The sequence below is a fragment of the Phlebotomus papatasi genome, chromosome 3, assembly GCF_024763615.1.
Source record: "Phlebotomus papatasi isolate M1 chromosome 3, Ppap_2.1, whole genome shotgun sequence".
NCBI lineage: Eukaryota > Metazoa > Arthropoda > Insecta > Diptera > Psychodidae > Phlebotomus > Phlebotomus papatasi.
The window spans coordinates 67,050,685-67,070,710 of NC_077224.1; the positions used below are offsets into that span (position 1 = coordinate 67,050,685).

At 33.4% G+C, this 20,026-nt stretch overlaps 1 protein-coding gene and 1 non-coding gene across 2 annotated transcripts in view; one reads left to right on the forward strand and one right to left on the reverse strand.

Annotated features, from left to right (window-relative positions):
- The window catches only part of LOC129807264 (GATOR complex protein MIOS), a 72,483-nt gene that overhangs the window by 18,083 nt on the left and 34,374 nt on the right, over positions 1-20,026 (forward strand). Inside the window, exons 2-3 of the mRNA XM_055856411.1 lie at positions 4,974-5,443; positions 14,449-15,259. Of these exons, the coding sequence (XP_055712386.1) occupies positions 4,974-5,443; positions 14,449-15,259 (1,281 nt within the window). The remainder of the gene's footprint in view (positions 1-4,973; positions 5,444-14,448; positions 15,260-20,026) is intronic.
- LOC129808374 (U6 spliceosomal RNA) lies at positions 11,765-11,874 on the reverse strand. The gene has a single exon (XR_008752404.1). It is a non-coding gene; the product is annotated as a U6 spliceosomal RNA (small nuclear RNA).

A 20,026-nucleotide genomic window follows, 5' to 3' on the forward strand; every position in this document is an offset into this window, starting at 1 on the left:
GTGTCTGAAAAATGGCCAAAAATTTTAGCCGTATATTTGAAGGTTGAGGAGAGATGCAACATAATAGTTATGACAACACTTCCGGGGTGAATTTTGGTCAGTGTTCTTCCAAATCTTTCCAAGTCAATCTCAGCTATTATTTTTCCTAAATTTCTGGTAAGACTGACTTGATACACTCATTAGTGGAATTGTCATTGAAGTAGATGAGCCACATTGTCCACAAAATAAATTATTTATACTGAAAAATAAAATAAATTTCGGTAAATTCAATGAAATAATATACTTATCTAAAAGCGATTCCCTTTTATTATAAATTAATAAAATATAATAAGAATGTTTTGCTTCATTCCAGGGGAGTTCCATTTCACCCGCACTTTTTTTAAGTGCCCAAAATGCAACTTTTTTTAAATCTAATTTTTCGAAGTGACTATTTTCATTTAGGCTTTTCTAATATTGATATCTTAAATCTAAAGTCTTCAAATGACAAACCAGTAAGATTCGTCTCTATCTCGCGTTAGAAACATGTCCGCAATATTGAATACAAAAAAGGTGTTCCATCTCACCTCGAATGACTATATACGTTCTCTCGGATCCGGAATATTGAATTTTATCTTATTTTAACAAACTGGGTGATTCAAGATAATCAAAAATCGAGAAAAAGTTGTGGTATCTTGCTAAATCGAACGAAAACACTGATGAATTCACATTTTCTGGCATGTCAGAAAAGTCAAACATATGAGAAAAACAGCTTACGCCAAAGCACTATTCCACATTCCTGCATACGAAAATATATTTGAAGCTGGCTTAACTTTAACTGTAGAATTACGTTGGTATGTGGTACAACTGAAGTTATTCTTCGTTTCAACATTCAGCTGTTAAGGTTTATTGTCTTTAGAATTAAATTCTCTTTTATTGAAACCTATGGTTGTTGGAAATCCATTTTTAATTTTTTTTACAGTTTTTACAGTCAATATTTTATCTCTAAAAACTCATTCTTGTTAAGGGCAGAATCACATTGACAGTAAAATGCTCACCATCACCGTCAAAGCCCTCACCGTATTTCGTTGATTTACGCATTTTCATTGCAATTCTTAAGCAAATTCTCAATTACCGTATTACATTATCTCATACTCGGTGGCACTAGGTGAAAATAGTATAAGAAAATTAAATAAATAAATCGAAAATGCGGTAAACAGTAAGCAAAAAAACTGTAGGATTTTTTTTGCTTCGGTTTTTCGTACAATTTTTTTGCTCACTGTTTATCGAATTTTCGTTTTATTTCTTCAATTTTCTGATATTATTTTCACCTAGTGCCACCGAGTATGAGATAATGTAACACGGTAATTGGGAATTTGCGTAAAAATTACAATTAAAATGCGTAAATCAACGAAATACGGTAAGGGATTTGACGGTAAGTATTTTACTGTCAATGTGATTCTGCCCAAAACTGAATAAAAGTTTCGATTTTACAATTATCTCCATTTTTTTATTTCATGTTTCACAATTAGATTTTTTGTCACTTAGGAACTGCTATGACGAATTGACCTCCTAATTCAGGAAGCCCCTTTAGCGATTTAAGCACATTTAGGTTCTATAGAAAAATCTTAGAATTCATAATGCCGTGGAAATTATTTTTTGTAATGAAGAGCATAAAAATAAATTACTGAGCGTATCAAAAGTATAATATTTTCGTAAAGTATTGGACTAAATCAACCAGAAAATTGTTCAATAACTTGAATTCAAAAAATTGAGAATTTTTTCCATAACGTAATTAAACAAAAAGTAAAATATCTCGCTTTTCAGTCAATTACAATAGCTGTGAATGTTTGTAAAGACATGTATTGACGTTACACATAACCTCTAGAGTTCCTGGACAGTGATTGTGTGTTGTGGAGGAAGATGCAATGGATGAATCCCGGGGTGAAAACAAGGTCCTAGAAGCGTCTGGAAGGCTCTGACCGCGCTCCTCCACCTGGAGTGAAGCATTGTTTTGTGTTTTGTGTGTGTGGGAAAGCTCTAGTGATTGCACCTCTGGCTGCAAGGAAAAACTGCCAGAGGCGTCTGGACAAGTCTGGCCACGCCACCCCCACTCCAGGTGGAGCTTCGATCTCTTTCAGGTTATCCTCCAGAGCCACCAGACGCTTCTCAGCACAGTGAAATAACTCTTAGAGTTATGTGTTTTGCGTGGGGGGAAGATGCGGTGACTGCATCTCTGGCTGCAGGAAAAAGTGCCAGGGGCGCCAGGATAACTGGCCATGCTATCCTTCACCTCGGGTGGAGCTTCGAGGTCCTTCAGGGCATCTGCTAGAGCCACTAGACTCTTCTGAACCAGAAGTTCCCAGTACTTCTGACTCGGACAAGGACTCGGAGCCGGTGTTGAGATCACATCTGTCTCGATCAAGGCTCTCCGTCTTCTCTTCACCTGGAATTTCCTTACCACTGACTCAATGAAGTTTCTCATGATTTTTTCTCTAATTTAGAATTTTTTTCTGAAGCACTGAATGTGCTAAGTTTATATTTTAGAATTTTAGAATTTTTTTTGGAGACTCAGGAACTGTCCGGGAATAATTAATTCATACTACATTCTGTACAATGTCTTCATCCTCATACATTATGATCCAAGAATTTGCAAATTTTAGAGAGCAATTCTTGGATTTTCATCCTTTGCTCCTTACCATCATCACATTTTCACAAGTCCAAGACTTTGTGAGAATCTTTCAAATTAAATTATCAACATTTTTCGCGCGCTGTTATACAATTATCACTGGAAAGTTGTTGACATTTGAGTAAATTTAACCTAACTTTTCTCGCGCCACGCATAAAAAATTGATTTATATTATATTAATTCATTATTTCCCTTAAATTAAAAGGTCTTTGTCAATAACTTTTCATAAAAAGTCGAGGAAAGTACGAAAATGAATTTTAATTTACAGGAAAATTGATAAATCAGACTGAAACAGAAATATTTTTGAACTCATATTTTACGCTAATTTCTTAATAAATACTCATTTATTTGCAGATAAAGAGTCTTTTTAAGTTTCAAAATTAATCAAAATTAACAATATTCTTCATTTTAAGTTATTTGGAACATTTTTTTAAAGTAAATGTGAAAGATGAAAATGTTGAGTTTATTCATTTATCAAACTCAACATTTTTGCTCAAACTCACACAATTTTACTCACATTGAGTTGAAACTCAACTCACATTGTTTGAGTTGCGAGCGATTTTTTCGAACAAAATGTTCTCAAATTGAGAATCTCATTCTCACATTGAATTTGTAAAATTCGCTTGCTGATTTTTATTTTTTATTGCTTATTATCAATATCAATAATATAATCGATAATCTATTAGGATAGAATCAATCACAAAATGGGATAAAATCAACCTTTGTAGAAATGATCAATCGCAAGATAGAATAAATTGTGAAGTTCGATTAAAATAATCGCAAAATGGAATAGATTTATTCTCAAGATACGCAAAAAAAATATTTTGTAAAATTTTTCGTAAAATTTTGTGAGTTTCTACTGAGAACTTACGAAATGTTCGTAAATCGTACACTGAGAAATAACGGGGGTGCGATTAACTTTTTTTCCTCATAGCTTTAACACTTTTTAGGTGTAAAAATATATCAATATTTTTTAATGTTAATTTTACACCTTTTTAAGGGTAAAATTAACAGGAAAAAGGATAACTTTAACCCCTAATACACCTAAAAAGCATAATATTTACACCGATTTCGGATCAATACTGCAGGGTAAAATAAACATTTCTAGAATGTTATTTTAACTTTTTCGGATTTCTCTCTATAACCCAGCGAGAAAGATGGTTAAAGTCTGAACTCTTTTTTCGTAAACATATTCGTATTATGATTACTTGATAAACATTTTTTACAAATATTTGTTCATAAACTTGTTCGTAAACACACAAAAAAAAATTCGTAAAATTTTGTCATTTATTCGTAAAGTTTTGTCGGAAAAACAAAAATTTACGAAAAAATTATAGTAAAGGAACAGTAAATGCTCGTCAAGTGCTCAAGTTTCGAATAATGTTTGTGAAAAAGCACAAACATTTTTTGTCGATTATACGATTTACGAGCATTTCGTAAGTCCCCAGTGAAAATCCACAAACATTTACGAACAATTTTACGAAATATTTTTTCTGTATAGAATCAAACCCATTTGTTCCTATAGATTGTGTATTTCTGAAAAGTATTTGCACATATTCTAACATTCAATCCCATTAATTTTATATTAAAGAAATTATAGGATACGTTTGGGATTAAAATCGTATCATTGAATTTAATTTCTTAATAATTGATTATTGACAGTTCAAAATTGATTTGTGTGTGTGTATAGCAAATTTATGGTGCCTGCAAATACTGCAAAATTAAATCTCTAGAGATTATTTCTCAATCGATTTTGGAAAATTTAGGCTTATTGGAAAGGTTTTAGAATGCCAAACAAGTTTGGACTGGTTTGAACCGTCAGTCATTCTTTTATGAACTGATTTAAACCATTTAAATCTGAATGTGCACCGAATGAACGGATAAAAAAATAGTCAAAATACTTAAATGGGATTAATTTCAAAGGTTTTCAAGATTGTATGTAAAAAGTCCCAATATATCCTAAAATATTTGTTGAATTTACCTCAAGTTAGTATATTTCAACCTTGTAGATTGTTTGTTTAATTAGACTTACGGTGAAAATGTTGATTCATGTGTGGAGGAGAAGACTTCACTCTCGCATGCTTTGGAGTTTTCCATCAAGAAAATTCATGCATATAATTGAAATTCCCACAAGTCAGGATTTCACACTCCCTGGGCCAAAAAAGGGGTAGGTAGGTGATGGGAATGGTGGGGTAAGGGGGGAGCAGGAAGTGTGAGAGACAAGAGATAGACATATCCTAAACAATCATTTGCCATGAGGATAATTTTCATCTGACAACTGTGGAATTCAACCTCTCTGGCTTTCCAGGCATGAGCCACAAGCACATCAAGGTGTTGGATCTCAGGTCAGGGAGTTCGAGTGTGTCAACAACGAGTACAAGGGCCATTCATGGGTTATGCTTAGCTCCTGGTGGTCGTTATTTAGCCAGTTACATCGATAACAACTTGACTTTGTGGGATGTGAGGAATATTGAGAAATCGCTGAGTCAGCGACAGACACAGAAGAATATCAATCATCTGATTTGGTGCCCAACAAGGAGTAGTGTTTTGAGTATTCTTCAGAGGGATTCACCATTTGTTCATCTTCTGGATCTCCATTGGTCGGGGGGATGTGATATGGAAGGTGAACCATACACCATGAAACGCTATGCTGCTCCCTTTCAGTCGAGAATCCTGTCGGGGACACGGAATATTACAATTCAGCACATTTCGTGGCATCCAAAAGATTTGGAGAGAATGTTGGCTGTAACTGGTGCGGGAAATGTGACGGATTTTCAGGTAAGTGGAGGGGTGAAAACCCCTGTTATAAGAGGCTTGTATATGTACATTCAATGTCACTTTTTTATTCTTCACACGACAATCTAATCCATTGAAATACTAAACAGTTGCCCCCATTGAGAATTTCAAACCCTCAAAATCACTATCATAGAGAATTCTTTTCTGCTGAAATGCAATCTTTAACTCAAAATCAGCATATAAAAGTCACTACACTATCACATTTTGTGAATATGACGTTATTATATATAGCAAATTTTTTAGCAAAATCATCTATATTGTGATTCCCATGAAAATTAATGCTTCCAAATCGGGCTAAAAGTTGGCCAAAGTTATCAGTCCTTGCGCACCTATATTGAAAAATTAATATGACATAAAAACTTTATTGATTGGATAAATTAGCTTTCAATTGTGAGGAAACCAGTAGCCGAATTTTACAATATCAAATTTGAGAATGAGATTTTCAAATTTGAGAATCCTATTCTCAAACTCACACTACTCAGAATACTCACATTGATTTGAGAACGTTTTGTTCGAAAAATCGCATGCAACTTGCACAATGAGATGCTCAGAGCAAAAGTAGACCGTTTTAATAGGGAATGGCATACAATGGAGACCACTCTTGCTCTGAGCGTCTCCAATGTGAGTTGAGTTTCAACTCAATGTGAGTAAAATTGTGTGAGTTTGAGCAAAAAAGTTTGAGTTTGATAATTGAGGAAACTCAACCTTTTCATCTTTCACATTTACTAAAAACAAATATGTTCAAAAACATATAAAATGATACTATTTATTATTTTTTATGAATATTTGCAATATGATTGAGCATCTTATTGTGCGATTTGCGTGCGATTTTTCAAACAAAACGTTCTCAAATCAATGTGAGTATTCTGAGTAGTGTGAGTTTGAGAATAGGATTCTCAAATTTGAAAATCCCATTCTCAAATTTGATATTGTAAAATTCGGCTACAGGAGAGATATTATACGATTTTAGTAAGGGTTGAATAAACAGAGGGAGATCTCAACGAAAAGCTCCCGTTGTGATCTTTTTGTTGCATTCCTGTTAGATTTAGTATCTGGAACGCAAACTGATCTCACTTCATGATTTTCTTTCCCGGGATTTTAACGTTCGGGATATTGGCTTTCGGGATTTTGACTTTCGGGATTTTGGCTTTCGGGATTTTGACTTTCAGGATTTTGGCTTTCGGAATTTTCGCTTTCGGGATCTTGGCTTTCGGGATTTTGACTTTCAGGATTTTGGCTTTCGGGATTTTGGCTTTCGGGATCTTGACTTTCAGGATTTTGACTTTCGGGATTTTGGCTTTCAGGATTGTGGCTTTCAGGATTCTGACTTTCTGGATTTTGGCTTTCGGAATTTTGGCCATTTTAGGCTTTTGGCATTCGGGATTTTGGCTTTCGGGATTTTGGCGTTCGGGATTTTGGCTGCCTCCGGCGTAACACGTTTAGACTTGTTGGAATTGTATAGAAATTACTAAGTCAAAATCGGTTGCAATTATGAATCACTTACGAACCAATAACTACACTCAATCCCGGCATTAAGCACTTAGGGATTATTCACCTGACGGAATTATGCACATACAATTATGCAAGTTTGCCTAACATTGGTAGTCAATTTATAAAATCATTATTGTAATACGCCTGAATGTATACTATAACGCGAGGCCGGAAATTTGCAAACACTGTACTTTTTTTCAGAATAAAACTTTAATTTCTTTTATTAAGATAAATTTTTTAAATATTCTACCCATTTATTCAAAAGAAAGCCCCTGCGGGTATGAAAATTTTCTCGATAAATAATGCCATTTTGCGCGTTTTTTCGGTCCCGAAAATGTGCATAATCCCGGGATTGAGTGTAATTTTACTGCTCGAATTCAAGAAGAGGGCCGTAATATGACCCACTTGTTTTTCAACTTGTGACACGGCTATAGGCCAAACGGTAAGAGATATCGACTTCCGGTCTTCGATAACCCCCCATATATAACCATTTTTTTTGGTTTATTTCGAAAACGGCTCCTACGATTTCTTTCATCTTCGAATGTGTTTTAGAAGTAGTAAATGTGACTACCTTTAGTCCTTGGACACCTATGTTCGAAAACTATTTCGATATTGAATTTTCGAAGATCAAAGTTTAAGCACTTTGGAGGCGTAATTTTCAACTGATTTGCTTAAATTTGGATTTTTTGAAAGATCTTGAAATTTCCCGACTGCATCGGACTTAATCAGTAGTTAATCGGTAATATATCGGTAAATTGGTACCTTTCTCGGATTTACTTTTTATTTGTTCTAAAACTTACTTTTCTTAAAGAATTTCTTATTTTGGAATGTTTTTTTTTTGAATTCATCAATCAATTTTATCCTAAATTAAATTGTATTGCACCCTAAAATATTTTGGGCTGTCTTTTGAGTGATTTATAAATTGTTACAAATTGGTTGTGAACCGGTAAATTTAATGAAATACTTTTGATCCTTCACTGAGAAAAAAACGGGGGTGCGATTAACTTTTTTCCTCGTAACTTTAACACTTTTTAGGTGTAAAAATATATCAACATTTTTTAATGTTAATTTTACACTCTTTTAAGTATAAAATTAACATGAAAAAGGGTAACTTTAACCCATAATACAAGCATAATATTTACACCGATTTGGGATCAATACTGCAGGGTAAAATTAACATTTCCGGAATGTTATTTTAACTTTTTCGGATTTCTCTCAGTCAGTGAAGTCACGAATTTGTGCATTTTGCGAGACTAAGACACTTTGCCACCCCTCTCACCACAAAGTTCACTTCACACATTTAATGGAAAAGTTCTTATTCCATCTTTTATTTGCGATTTGAATTAATTCAGAATAAGAATCTCATCTCGCATAAGATTATCCAGATTTATCAGTCTCTTTCTTATAACATGTTCATTCACTTTTTCTATGTCAAAACTACTCCTGTAGTCGTATTGCGAATAGCAAGGAAATCTTATATCAAGTTTCCTATTCGATTACACTTCCAAAATTTCAATCTCAAAGAGCATGAATTCCTCACTAAGGATTTATGCTATGTGATATTTTACAAGTACAGAATTGCTTTGAATTGCTGTGAATTTTCAGTTACCTAGTAAAGTACATCAAGATGAGAGTGCTTCTCAGGAAGTAAATTGAAGAGAAATATTCACAAGAATATAAGTAGAAACTTAAAATATTTTACCAATTTAGTCAAGAAATTTCAGTTATAAAATGGATAGATGGATTGAATGAATGCTACGTCTTTTAGAAAATTGATTATTGATAGTTTCGTATAATTGTTGTGGGTTTGGTTGTCAGGCACTGAAAATGTTTATTATTTGATTAAAGGGTATTACCATGACCGATTATTCGCGTTTGTCGATGTCACAGCTTTTGAACGAATTATACGCAATTTATATCCTTCCTTTGATAAATTAAAATCAAATTTACTGAGACAATTTAACCTTGCGTTTCCAATAATGATATGCAATCAATTGAAACGGATTACTTCATGCTAACGTAGTTATATCCCCTAAATCGATTTCAATTGTTTAGAAATGCTATAAATTTCATTGTGTTTCGTATTTGAGTAGCACAACTTTGTAAATTTCTATTAGAATAGAAATGCTCTAGAATTTTTTGGGGACATTCCAAATTTTGCAAAGAAAAGAATGTAATTACAAAGAGGTAATTATTGAAAAGCATTTAAAGAAATAATTCGAGCACTCTCAGCCGAAAATCTTGTAAGAGAAAAGACATCCGAAGATCGCTTTTGAAAGCCAAAGAAAAGGTCTTTTTACTTCTCGTTTCGTCCGAGTGATTGCTGAAGTATTTTCAGTTCAATTTTCAAAGCTTTTCGAGTGTCAACATGACTCAGTCTAACCCTTATAACCTTGCACAAATTTTTAGTATGCAAATTCGAAATTCTGCTTATATTTTTCGACCATCAACGACATTTTGTGCAAATAGAAAGCTATATTTACATTTTAGATAAGACAATTTCCGTGAATGAAACCACGGATGTGAGCACACCGAATAGGAATAATTACAGAAAAACTTATAATTTAAATAATAATATCAATACATTTCTCTTTAAATTTAAATCCTTAAATTTTGGCGGAAGGAAAACATCAAGTTATGTTATTTGAATCGGAAAAATTTAAATTTTGCAGTATGACTTCCGTCAAGGAGTACCTACTTGCAAATAAATATTTATTTATCAAACATTCTTTACAAATATTGCACATGGAAAATTGCGCTAAGAGATTTTTTGCTGAATTCAATTTTTCAGAGTGCTCAGAACATAGTGAAAGTTGTGCACCATTATATGGAAAACACGAAGTGATTAGGGTGTTTTACTCTATAGAAATTGTGATTATTTTATTATGAATAAAAATTTAATATAAGCCGTACTCACTATGGCGCTGTTATCTTGTAATATCGTTATCTCGTTATCTCGTTATCTCGTTATGTTCTCGTAATGTATTTTATAATTGAAAAATTATAACAAGATAACAGATTACGGAGATTACGAGATAACAACGCCATAGTGAGTACGGCTATAATTTAATTAATTTTTCATTATTTACCTATAGATTAATAAAGATGATAAGCATTTTTGGGAAGATGATAGGACTCATGAGAAAATCATCGTGCCACAAGTTCGGATATTTTTAAATATTTTTATTTTTTAATCGTTCCAGATCGATTTATGAATCTCCTGAAAGATATCGAAATATCATTGAATTTCATGCAAAAATTAATCATCGGTTCCGAGATAGTTCATTATCGGTATTCATAACTGATTGGAAATTAAAAAAAAAGAAGATTCTACTATCTTTTAAGCATAAAATGTTCCCTTTAATGATTTTCGACACGTATGCCCAAGGTTTCAAATTTTCGTTTTTTCTTTAATTTGACGAGTCAATCCCTAATGCCCACAACAGGAATTTCCCAAGAGAAAAAAACATTCGAAAATCAGTTTCGAAAGCCTAAGTATAAAGATTTTTACTTCTCGTTTCGTCTGCGTAGCACTGTAAAAATTTCAAAGTATCTATATGTTCAAAAAAAAATTTCAAATTTACGGCGTAAGAAATATTTGCATACAAATCTCGGTCAAAATTCAGTAAGCCAAAATTCTGGAAAAAAAACCAAAAACCCGAATGGGTTGAAATCCCGAATTGCCAAATTCCCGAAAGGTCCAAATTCCGAAATACCAAAATTCTTTAAAAAAAAAAAAAAAAACAAAATCCCGTAAGCCAAAATCCCAAAAAGAGAAAAATTGCGAAAAGCCAAAATCCTAAGTGCATAGAAATCCTAAAAGCCAAAATCCCGAAATAATAAAATCTTGAAAATGCAAAATCCCAAAAATATGAAAATCCCGAAAAGCTAAAATCTCGAAAAGGCGAGAATGCTGAAGAGCAAAAATCCCGAAAATTGTAAATCTTGAAAGCCAAATCCTGAGTGCGTAGAAATCCTAAAAGCCAAAATCCCAAAATGATGAATGTCCCGAAAAGCCAAAATCCCAAAAAGAGGAAAATTGCAAAAAAGCCAAAATCCTAAGTGCATAGAAATCCTAAAAGCCAAAATCCCGAAATAATAAAATCTTGAAAATCCTAATTCCCAAAAATATGAAAGCTGAAATCCCGAAAAGCCGAAAATCCTGAAGAGCAAAAATCCCGAAAATTCTAAATCTTAAAAGCCAAAATCCTAAAAGCCAAAATCCTGAGTGCGTAGAAATCATAAAAGCCAAAATCCCGATGTAACAAAATCTTGAAAAGCCAAAATTCCAAAAGAATGAATATCCCGAAAAGGTGAAAATCCTGAAGAGCAAAAATCCCGAAAATTCTAAATCTTAAAAGCCTAAATCTCAAAAGCTAAAATCCTGAGTGCGTAGAAATCATAAAAGACAAAATCCCGAAATAACAAAATCTTGAAAAGCCAAAATTTCAAAATGATGAATATCCCGAGAAGCCAAAATCCCGAAAAAGTGAAAATCCTAAAGAGCAAAAATGCCGAAAATCCTAAATCTTAAAAGTCAAAATCTCAAAAAACCAAAATCCTGAGTGCGTAGAAATCATAAAAGCCAAAATCCCGATGTCACAAAATCTTGAAAAGCCAAAATCCCAAAAGGATGAATATCCCGAAAAGGCGAAAATCTTGAAGAACAAAAATCCCAAAAGCTGAAATCCTGGAAACCCAAAATCCTAAAAGTCAAAATCTTGAAAGCCAAAATTTTAAAAGCCTAACTCCCAAAATCCAAAATCCCTCAAGGTCCAAAATTCCAAAAAAGACGAAAAATTACAAATTCTTAAAAGTGTCATAGGTATTCCCTACTACTAACACTGTGTCATCCTTGCGCAAGGGCCATGCTAATCTTCTCTATGTCATTCCAATTTTATTATACTCGTATGTTCTGCCGAAACAGGAACAAGGAAAATTTTCTGTGTTTTGGAAAATTATTCCTCAGATTATTATACACCGTTCAGTTTCATATTTTTTAAGATTTTGACTATTCGAGATTTTGGTTTTCGATATTTTAGCTTTTCGAAATTGTGACTTCGGGATTTTGATTTTTCGGAATTCTGACTTCAGGGCTTTGGCTTTCGGAATTTTGGCTTTTGACTTTTTGAGGTATTTTACTTTAAATATTTTCAAAAATAAGTTCATAATCCCGATGTATATAAACCCCAGTTCCTATTGTAAAACAAATGGTCCATTTCAGCACAAAATATTCAAAATGTGACTGGTGAGATACTTGCAATAAATAAGCGGTTCATATGAGACCCTCATGGAGACTAGACACCTGCCCTGCAAATATCTGTTCATTCAGAGATGGTTTACCAAACTGAATGATTGCAAAAGCTGTGATATAGTGGAAGTCACAGGTAGAAATCCCTAATATTTAGATAGATTTTCTATCATGATTTTCTGTCATGATTCTATACAATTTCAGCTTTTGTGGTTACGGGTGAAATGCGACCTTGTCAGATCGGGCCCAAATTTTGGATTTACGCGTTTTGACACTCATAGATCACGAATATCATATGCGCCAAAAATCGATTTTCGTGGACATCCCGTCCCGTCTCGTCCATCGTATAACCACATTTGGAGAGAGAACGGAAAGAGAAATCGACAAGCGGTTTTCGGCAAAGCTTAAATGTCGATGGGTGGCTAGAAGTAGGTGATGTCAGATCCACCCCCCACCCCTCCTTCCGCCATTTTGAATACCTCCCTTTTTTCTCAATAACTCAACCCCTATGGCATGGATAGATCTCAAATTTTAGTATGTTATAGCTGGGCCTAAGAGCTTTCGATCAGTACCAAACCTAAGGTATCCCGACCCCCCTTTCCCGAGATAGAGGGGGTCAAAAATTCAATTTTCAAATAGTCATATCTCCGGTTCAAATTTTCAGAACTTGAAAAATTTTATGTGTTTTAAAAAGCTCTCGTGGAATACTACAATCCTCATGACATCCCAATTTTATCCGATTTAATCGAAGGTCCGATTAATCGAAAAATCGATTTTCGAAAATTTAATTTCGAAAATTTCGAAAACTAGACGATGCTTTTTCTTTAAATTTTAGTATGTTGTAACTAAGGTCAAGACCTTTCCAACGGTGGGTCGCACTCCTCCCTCGATGTTCTCTGACCCGAGCTATAATCAAAAATGTCTTGACCTGACTGTATTTTTGGTGTTTATGATGCGATGTCGATGAAATTTTAGTATATATTCTCTCTGAGATCGAGATCTTTCTAACGAAGGGTCCCATCCGTTTCTACACCAACCCACTGTATGCGGACCCTTACTATATCTATATGGACCGGACTCTATCTCTAATGTTTATTAACTGATTTCAATGAACTTTTTTTCTTCCGTTGGCCTTCTGCACTCAGACCAGGGTTGGGCAATTTTTTTACATTTTACATAATTTTTTACATAGTAAGAAAAGCATTTAACATGTGTTACATTTTTAACATGTAAAGTTTTACATTTTAACCGTTTTGTGCTGAAACTGTGCGTTCTTTATATGCAATTTTAACCTTTTCGTATTGAAGCTATGAGTGTATTACATACAAGTGAAATCATTTTAAGCTTAAGTTATGCGGGATATGAACATAATATTAACCGTTTTATGCTGAAGCAGTGCCGGTTCTATGACTTTAACAGTATTTAACTTAAGTAGTGCGTGCTTTATGCACAATGATGATCGTTTTTACTAAAGATTAATTTAAAAATATATATTGTGGCTTTATATTTTGTGTTGTGTATTTTATTAACCCCCTGTATTAAGAACACAAAGTTCTTAATTTTTCCTGCCCTCCTGGAGTTTTGATTGACTTTTTCAATACACAAAAACAACTAAATAATTCTTGATGAACTCTTCTATTTGAAGAACTTTCTTTTAGTTTCAATTTCTGTATAAATGATGATCAATAATGTAGACAATATATCACTGTATTATATTTACATTGCAATTATTCCAAATGTTGCAAATACACTAAAACGAAATTTTATTCATGACTTTCTCAAGAATGTTTTCTTTCCTCGTAAGCAATATCAATATTGATCAATATTGATATTGCTTAGAGGAAATGTTTAAAAACGATTCAAAAATGCTTAATTTTCCTTTTTTACATTTTACATATTTTTTACATTTTTACGTATTTTTTACATGTAAAATGTAAAAAAAAAATATTTTTAACTATGTAAAGGCACAACCCTGACTCAGACTATTTAAAATAGTAAACGTTTGCTCAACGCGATTCTTTACCCCCAAAATTCAAATCACAATCGAATTTTCGGTGAAATTCTCCCATGAAATTTCATCGTGAAATTTAATGAAGTTTCAAAATAATGAAATTTCATGAAATTTGCCATCTCTAATTTTCACACATTCCTAGTTGCAATCATTCTGAATTGCACACATTTCGAGGTCGCCTGTAAAGAATCTCAGCTAGCATAAGCTTATCTGGGCTTATCACTGGTTTTCTAGGTGCCGCAGCGAGTTGCAATTGCATGGGATACGAAGAACAACTTGTGGGGATCATCGGGGGTTCGTTTGGATCTCATGCAATTTCCTGCCAATTCTCCGAGTGTTTCGGGGGATTCTGTGGTTGATGTGACATCAAACACAGATGATGATATCTCAGCTGTGATTTACCGACGTGCACTGATGGATTATGGGCACGGAACGGATATACAGCGCAATGAAGAACTTACGCAGAATGTGAAATTGAAGAGTGTTTGGAAGTTGTTGGCACACATGAGTCGCGATGATTGGGCACAGGGGCTGAAAAAGAAGCTGGGAATATCTAATACACCGGATGTCGTACAGACGATGCATCGAAGTGAAATTATAAATATTCCTTGGCCAGATTTTCCAGCATTTGGCTATATTCGCATATTTCGGAGTGAAAATAGGGATTTTGCCCAGCAATTGTGTGGCTGGACCTTTGACCGAGAGCGTGATGGGACTTTTACTGGGTTTATTGATGAGCTGATGGCAAGGAAGGAATTTACAAGGGCTGCCTTTGTGGCTGTAGTTCATCTTAGGGTCAAATATGCCATCGAGATATTGGCTAAGGGGGCAGATTTAGCATCAAATGACCAGTCAAATGGCTTTCGAATGGCAGCTATAGCTCTGTCGGGTTTTAGTGTGGAAAAAAGTGCCATTTGGCGCAATCAGTGCACCCAGGCACATTCTCAAATCACAGATCCGCATCTCCGGGCTATTTTTGCCTTCCTCGCTCCTGATTCGGCTGAAAGCTATGAAATGGTTCTCAATGAAACAGACATCTCACTAGGTAAGTTCTAATTTATATTGTACTACTATAGTATATTTTATTTTGCTAAAAGCCATAAAATAATTTTGCAGAGAATTTGAGCTGTTATATTGCTTTGAATGATGGAAGAGAGAGAGAAAATAGCCCACAATAAACTTTTGGGGGAAGTTGTTCTATTTTCCTCTCTTGCTTTTACATAAAATATTCAAAAGTTTGTGGGAAAGTTTGTCTTATAACAAGAAAATTTTAGGAGAACTGTCAGACTAAATAAATTCAGGATAATTAAAATATTGATTGCCAATGTGGGTTTTATTAGATTAAATCTATAGTTTTGAAAGTTGAACAATTAACTCACTTTAATTTATCTGCCACTCTTGGTTCTTATCAAAACTTCTAATTACACTTAAGTGCCCTATATCTAAAGTGTAGAATGTTGTTGGGTAAAATTCACACCGAATAGAACTGTCACTTTTTCCATGATGCATCAATCACAAAAAAAAAATTGAAGTGAGGGATATTAGATGGTGGATAAATTGCAGGTGAAAGCTGCAGTGGAAAAAAAAGCTCAAGAAGTGGTTGGTTGACAAATTTTCTCGGTGGAAATTTGTCGGTGTTTTATAGAATTAAGGTGCTTCAATCAATAACTGTCGTACACAGAAATTGGTACTATAAAGTTTCACAAGGATTTCCCTTGCACCAAATAAAGAAAAACTATGAGAAACTTTTATAAAATTTAAGTGTTATATACTTTTAAAGAAAGAGAAAGAACAATAATGGTAATAAGAGAATATTGGTGAAAAAAACTATTAATGATGTAGGGGAGACCGGAGAACTTTGGGACAGGGGTAGTGTGGGACGAGGTGATTTTTTTCATTAATTATTGAAATAAACGGAATTTAACCACTACCCAATCGTAGGCAACATTAAGATGTATACACTCACTGAGAGAAATCCGAAAAAGTTAAAATAACATTCCGGAAATGTTAATTTTACCCTGCAGTATTGATCCGAAATCGGTGTAAAATTAGGCTTTTTAGGTGTATTAGGGGTTAAAGTTACCCTTTTTCATGTGAATTTTACCCTTAAAAAGGTGTAAAATTAACATTAAAAAATGTTGATATACTTTTACACCTAAAAAGTGTTAAATTTATAAGGAAAAAATGTTAATCGCACCCTCTTTTTTTCTCAGTGCTGAGTGTCCGATGCTTCACTGATAAAAAATGGGGGTGCGATTAACTTTTTTTCCTCATAATTTTAATACATTTTAGGTGTAAAAATATATCAACACTTTTTAATGTTAATTTTACACCTTATTAAGGGTAAAATTAACATGAAAAAGGGTAATTTTAACCCCTAATATACCTAAAAAGCATAATATTTACACCGATTTCGGATCAATACTTCAGGGTAAAATAAACATTTCCGGAATGTTATTTTAACTTTTTCGGATTTCTCTCAGTGTAGGGTAAATGCTGGTATTACCAAAACGCTCCTAATATCGATCAAGCGATCCTTGTAATATCGACTTCTCTTCCAATTGATGGAGAAAAAAATAATTTTTCTATATGAACTTTAATTATTATATAATTGTTTAATTATTTTATGTTTCACGATGTTAAATAAAAAATTTACAATTTATCCGATAGTATATTTGCACAAGAAAAGTGATTTTTAAAAATGTGTGCACAAAATTACAATAGAAGCCATTCCAAAAGTTAATTTTGTTGCCATTTGTCTTAACTCTTTCCGGACCACAACATATCCAGCGAACGAATTTCAGTAAAACTAACTTTATTGTAACGGTGTTATCACACTTGCACATTAAAATTTTAATGTGATTCACATTAATTGTCGCTTGTGAGCGCCCAAATATGTTATTTGTGTCTTTGAGTCACTTAATATTTGGGGTTTTTCTATTTATTGATAAAGAAGTGGACTTGGCCTGCAAAAATAAGTTTAAATTTGCATAATGCACAAATATTTTTCACATTAAAAAATTAAAGAGAAAATCGCATTAATTTTTCGCATTAATGCTATAAATCAATTTATATCAAATTTTGCGGACCAAGTCTACCTTTTTATCAACAAATAGATGAAATTTTGAATATAAAATGATTCAAACACACAAATTACATATTTGGACTCTCACAAGCGAAAATTAATGTGAATCATATTAAAATTTTAATGTGCAAGTGTGATAACACAGTAAGTCTCAGTGGTCAAATATGATACTTTTGTGGAGAAAGAAATTTCTCCGCCTCTGGAAAATTGGAAAACTCATGGGTACTCTCGTCCCCAAAAGAACGAAAAGGAGACAAACTTCAGTTTTCCAAAAGCCAATAATATCAATTTTGTGAATTATTTTTGCGTGTCAAATGACTCCTCCCGTCAAATCATTGCTCTACCTGCCGATTTTACTCGGAGGTTTTTTTGAATTTTAACGGTATATTCTAGTACATTCAGAGAAATGCTGCAGATTTTCGGCAGAATTTCTGCCTGAAAATCTGAAGATTTTCGGCAGAAGTTCTTCCGAAAATCTGCAAATTCTCGGCAGAATTTCTGTATGAGAAATCTGCATAGTCTCCATTGTCTCAACAAAAATATTGTTGATTTATCATGAAACTGCAGCAGTTACAAAGAAAATGGTATGCTCTGCTTAACAAGCATTACCGATTAAACATTTTAGATAGGTAAAAAGATTCAAGACAAAAATATTAATTTCTTAAAAATCGCCCATGAAATGATACAAAAACACGAAATTTAGGTCGACACTCTGCTTAAAGTTTTCACTTCACTATTATCTACTTATAACACGGCGTCGCAGAATTCTTTATTTTATATAAACACTGTGTTATCACCAAGAACAACTCTATTGAATTTAGCAAACAAAAATAAAAAATATTCCATTTTTTCTGACACAGCTGTCTGGAAAGTCTAGAATGTAGAAAAAAATCTACAGAAAATCGGCAAAATATCTACAGGAATACGTCAGAGTTTGCACCAGGATTCGTCAGAAAATCTGCAAAAATTTCTGACGAATTTTGTCCCAAGCCCAAATAAAATTCGTAGGAATATCTACAGATTTCTCGGCAGATTTTCAGCAGAGATGTAGATGTTTTCTGCGAAAATCTGCAAGATATCTGACGAAATTATTTGACGGGCTTTACAATGTTGATCACTAAAACAAGAAGAATTATTGACCAGTATCTTCTGAGATGTTCAGGAAGTGGTCAAGAAAACACCAAATTCCTGCTTGCCAACAGATTCCTCAAAATAGTTCACACAAAAACACTTTAAAACACATTTCTCTCAACACGATGTTATTGTAGACACATTAAGCTTTTTCAAAAGCATAAAAGACACTTCCTGGACAATCAGAATTCACCAAAATCAAGAAGAATAGGAAAAACTTCCCTGAAAACAATCTCCCGCGCTACCAAATGTCAAAATTATCGGCCATATTGGCAAAAATGTCGCTCTCGCTTGGAGTTTTGTTACAAGATTGGTGTCAAAAAGCAAATGGCGGGCATTGGCGGGATAACCTTGCATGTGACTTCTAGTTTTTTGTACCCATAAAGTTTAAACAAGTTTTTGAAAATTTAAGAAAAAATTATTTTTCGAATTTATGTAATCTGTAATTGTTAGTTATCATACTTATTGGCCCCGAGAGTTTTTTTCTTATTCTGGTCTAAAAATATCAAAAAAAAAGTCAGGATATCTGCAAGGAAGCAGAAAATCAAAAATTCACGATTTTTGACCAAAAATATCTAAGCTCAGGAGTTAATTACGATCTTGCAAAAAGTATCCTAGATTTGGACATCCTTATAGTTTGTAATTATCCAGAAAAATCGTATTTTTATCGATTCTAAATAGTCTAAAAAACTTGTTGTTTCCATGGGTACACAGAGTCCCAAAGGAGACGAAAGAGTTAATTGAAATTTATCTGTTTGTGCACGTCATCATAAAAGAAGGATGTAAGATTCTTTGCTAATTTTCTCAAGACTCCAGATATACAGGAAAAGAAAATATTTGACATCAAAGATCACGAATTTCGAACTTTGTGAAATGATTTTTCTTTTTCAAAATTTTTTATATTCATTAATATTTTCAGCAAAAAGTTTTTTAGAAACACAAAATAGAATATTCAAAGATTATATATTGTATATTTTGATATAGTAAACTACTCTGAATTTTCTAGAAAAGCGCGTAGAATTTTCCGGGTCATATATGACCCTATTGTCGGCAAAGGTAACAGTTTATGAAGTGTTTTCGTGTCAACAATGTAGTTGGGACAGTTGGGACATTGTTTTACTCTGTGAAATCCAGAAGGAAAATATCTTGCTCCTGGACATTTCATCTTATATCTGATGAATTATAACATATTTTGCAATATTTTTGAGTATTCTGCAAGCGTCTTATATTGTACCATTGTATTGTGTGTGAATAAATATGGAGATAAGTTTATTTTTGCCAAATACCACTCAAAATATTGTGACAGTGACTGTTCAAGGGATTACCCAGGAAGATTCCTTGAACACCAGGAGTACAGTGTTCATCAAGACAATCCAGTTTGCCATGGTTTTGGCCAAATTAATAACTTCAATCAAAAAAACTCTTAAAAATCCCGTGATATAGATTTTGTAAATGGTATGTATACTTCCCTTGCCGACAATAGGGTCATATATGACCCGGGGTTTTTCCTAGTTTTCACGCAATGGAAAATTTTTTCCTCTCAGAACTATTATATTTGTTCATAAAGCATTAGGAAAAACTCAATTTTACATGAAT